The sequence below is a fragment of the Fulmarus glacialis genome, unplaced genomic scaffold, assembly GCF_000690835.1.
Source record: "Fulmarus glacialis isolate BGI_N327 unplaced genomic scaffold, ASM69083v1 scaffold15653, whole genome shotgun sequence".
Taxonomy (NCBI): domain Eukaryota; kingdom Metazoa; phylum Chordata; class Aves; order Procellariiformes; family Procellariidae; genus Fulmarus; species Fulmarus glacialis.
The window spans coordinates 3,074-5,691 of record NW_009203684.1 but is presented as its reverse complement, the minus strand read 5'-3'; the positions used below and the strand labels follow the sequence as shown (position 1 = coordinate 5,691).

Genomic DNA, 2,618 nt, shown 5'->3' with positions numbered 1-2,618 from the left:
TAATTAATTGCTTGTAACAATTTAAACTCAGAATTATTAATTCTTAACAGATTCAGCTAAAAGTATTTTCAATCTAATGGTTATATGTTTTAATCTACTGCTAATTTGCATAACATTTAGTATCAAATGGTGTTAACTCACTTCCACATGCTGACCTGACCTTCACTCACAATTCTTCCTTTTCCACAATTCCTCAACTTGGTTCGATTTACTGCAAGATCATAATCAGTCTGAATCCTTCCTTCCTGAGCTTACACACGCGGGTAATGGCTGCATTCATTGAAAATACTGCTTACACTGCTACAGCTTTAAGATTGCACTTGGCTGTCTTTTCTGTATTAACTAAAAAATAAGAACATCACCAGCAGTGTTACGTTAGTCATGATAACGCTATTAAGAAAGCATTTCAGAAACAAAGTTTAAGGTTCTACTACTTGCTGGAAAGAGCTGAATTTTGACATTCTCTTTTCTAATATTACAAGCTTGTCTGTGCCAAGTGATCACATTACTAAACCAACCATTTAGAACATACAGCCTTTGATTTAGTTGTCAAATATATATATTCTCCTAGGTATACCAGAGTATTTTAAGAGTCATGATCACACATTCGCACAATTCAGGCCTAGTCATTATTGTAAACGCTTAAGCTATTACACACTCCCACTTTCTTAGAATATCAAAATACCCCTGCCAGATATTCAATACCGATCAAATAATACAGAGTTTATAATTTACAGACAAAACAGTACTGGCATAATTTGTTTATTGTACTGTGAGCATCAGTATATATTAGAGACAAAGAAAACATGACTTCCAGGACAAAGAAAAAAACCTGGAGATTTAAAATTTTTCTCAGTATCAATCATGGAGAACCTATAAATTCTCTGCTGGAATGCTTTCAACTCAAAAGCTTGGCTTCTACAATTACAGAACACTGAGGAATATAAGATGTTCTGGATCCCAAAAGCCACATACCTAAGGTTAAATTGTAAAAGACCTGAAAAGACATTAGGTAAAATTTATAAACTTGTTTTCTTCTGAGACAGATTGATCTTATCTCCAAGACTCAGGGCCATTCCCTGTAATAAGGAAAAGAAAGACGACATTCGTGATACAGATACTTCAAAATAACTTCAAAATGCAAGTTCCGTATACAGAAATCGATGAAGTTAGTGGCATGGAAATCAAAGTATTTCTAACTGTTCATTAATTTACATACATTATAGCGGACACCTTCTTAACAGTAGGTAAAGGCTAGATCTACACCTATTATTGAAATAATGAAACTTAAATTTGAGCTAGCAACTGCTAAATCTGTTATCAATACAAAAGGCAGAAAAATTAAAAAAAGTAAGCCTTTTGACCTCCCACCAGCTGAAAGTATGCTGCCACTGAAGAAATTACAACTGTCGGTCCAGTTACTGAAATTCAGCTGTTTAAAGTCTCAGTGCTAATACTAGCATTCAATGCACTAAAGCTATAGAAAAAATTTCATCACAGAACCGTATTAATATTGCATAGAAACTGAAGGAATCTCAAAAGAAACTGCACAAATAAATCCACCTAATCAACAACAGAATGATCTCAAGATGAAACTAAGCTGGCATATATAACTGAATGCAGTCTTATGTAAAAATGCCAGAGTAAACATATCAGAAACATTAATTTAAACCACTCTGAAATCTTTACAATGACATCACATAAACTAAATGGTTTTATGTGATGAATGTGAAAATTCTCAGGCAGCCCTTTATTGTACACTGTTTAAAATACTTTTATTGGTACACTGTTATTATTAAACACTTCCAAATTTTGTACTTTTTTTAGTCAGGAGGTAGAAGTTCTAAAATCCAAAGCAGACTCATAGATGTACCTTTAGAAAATAATTCTACTGAAAGACTTTGGGTTTTGTTGTTGTTTTTAAAAAGAACCAGTGAACAGCAATTGCATGCATAAAATTTCCTTGTTATATGAAATTGAAATGTATAATTCAGTAGGAAAAGATCATGGAACCTTGGGGAGCATTTGCTCTTTAAAAGCAAATCAAGTACACTATCTTATTTGCAGCGCTATGGAAAAAATAAGAAAAACTTGGCCCAAAGGCCTATTTTATGATAATGCACTGGGAGAGAAGATGTACAATGTGGTTTTAGGGTATGATTACACCTAACCAAAAAGCCATTCTTTCCTCACAAAATGTGTATAAGATAGTTTTTTAAAACTAAGGCTGAAGTTTCTGTATTCATCTTCCCTAAAAATTTTCCCATTTACCTAATACTAGAAACTAGCTAACGTCCAAAAATTTGCAAGTTTTTTTTAGAGTGCTCTAAATAGAAGCCACATTACCTGACTCTTTGCACGGATTCGTATGTGACCAGTGACAGGTGCCTCTGGTCCAAGATGAATTGGCTTTTCAATGCTGACATTTGCAAGTGCATCTTCTCCAAATATGGAACGCGCATAGAGATTGGCCGCCATAAAGCCACAATAACCAGAGAGTGCCTACAAAAAGCACATTTGAACTCTTTAGAAAGGCCAAAATCCTTTAAATACATTTTAATTCATACATATAGCTAGGTAGATTTAACATTTAAACTTCTTTCTTTGCATACAACATT

General features: G+C 33.7%; 1 protein-coding gene across 1 annotated transcript in view; it reads right to left on the bottom strand.

Moving 5' to 3' along the window:
* Nucleotides 1-748: 748 nt before the first annotated feature.
* Nucleotides 749-2,618, bottom strand: part of LOC104074571 (coatomer subunit beta-like) — a gene marked incomplete at its 5' end in the record, with an annotated part of 4,649 nt that continues 2,779 nt past the window's right edge. The window contains 2 exons of the mRNA XM_009574731.1: nt 749-1,079; nt 2,347-2,502. Of these exons, the coding sequence (XP_009573026.1) occupies nt 1,020-1,079; nt 2,347-2,502 (216 nt within the window). The remainder of the gene's footprint in view (nt 1,080-2,346; nt 2,503-2,618) is intronic.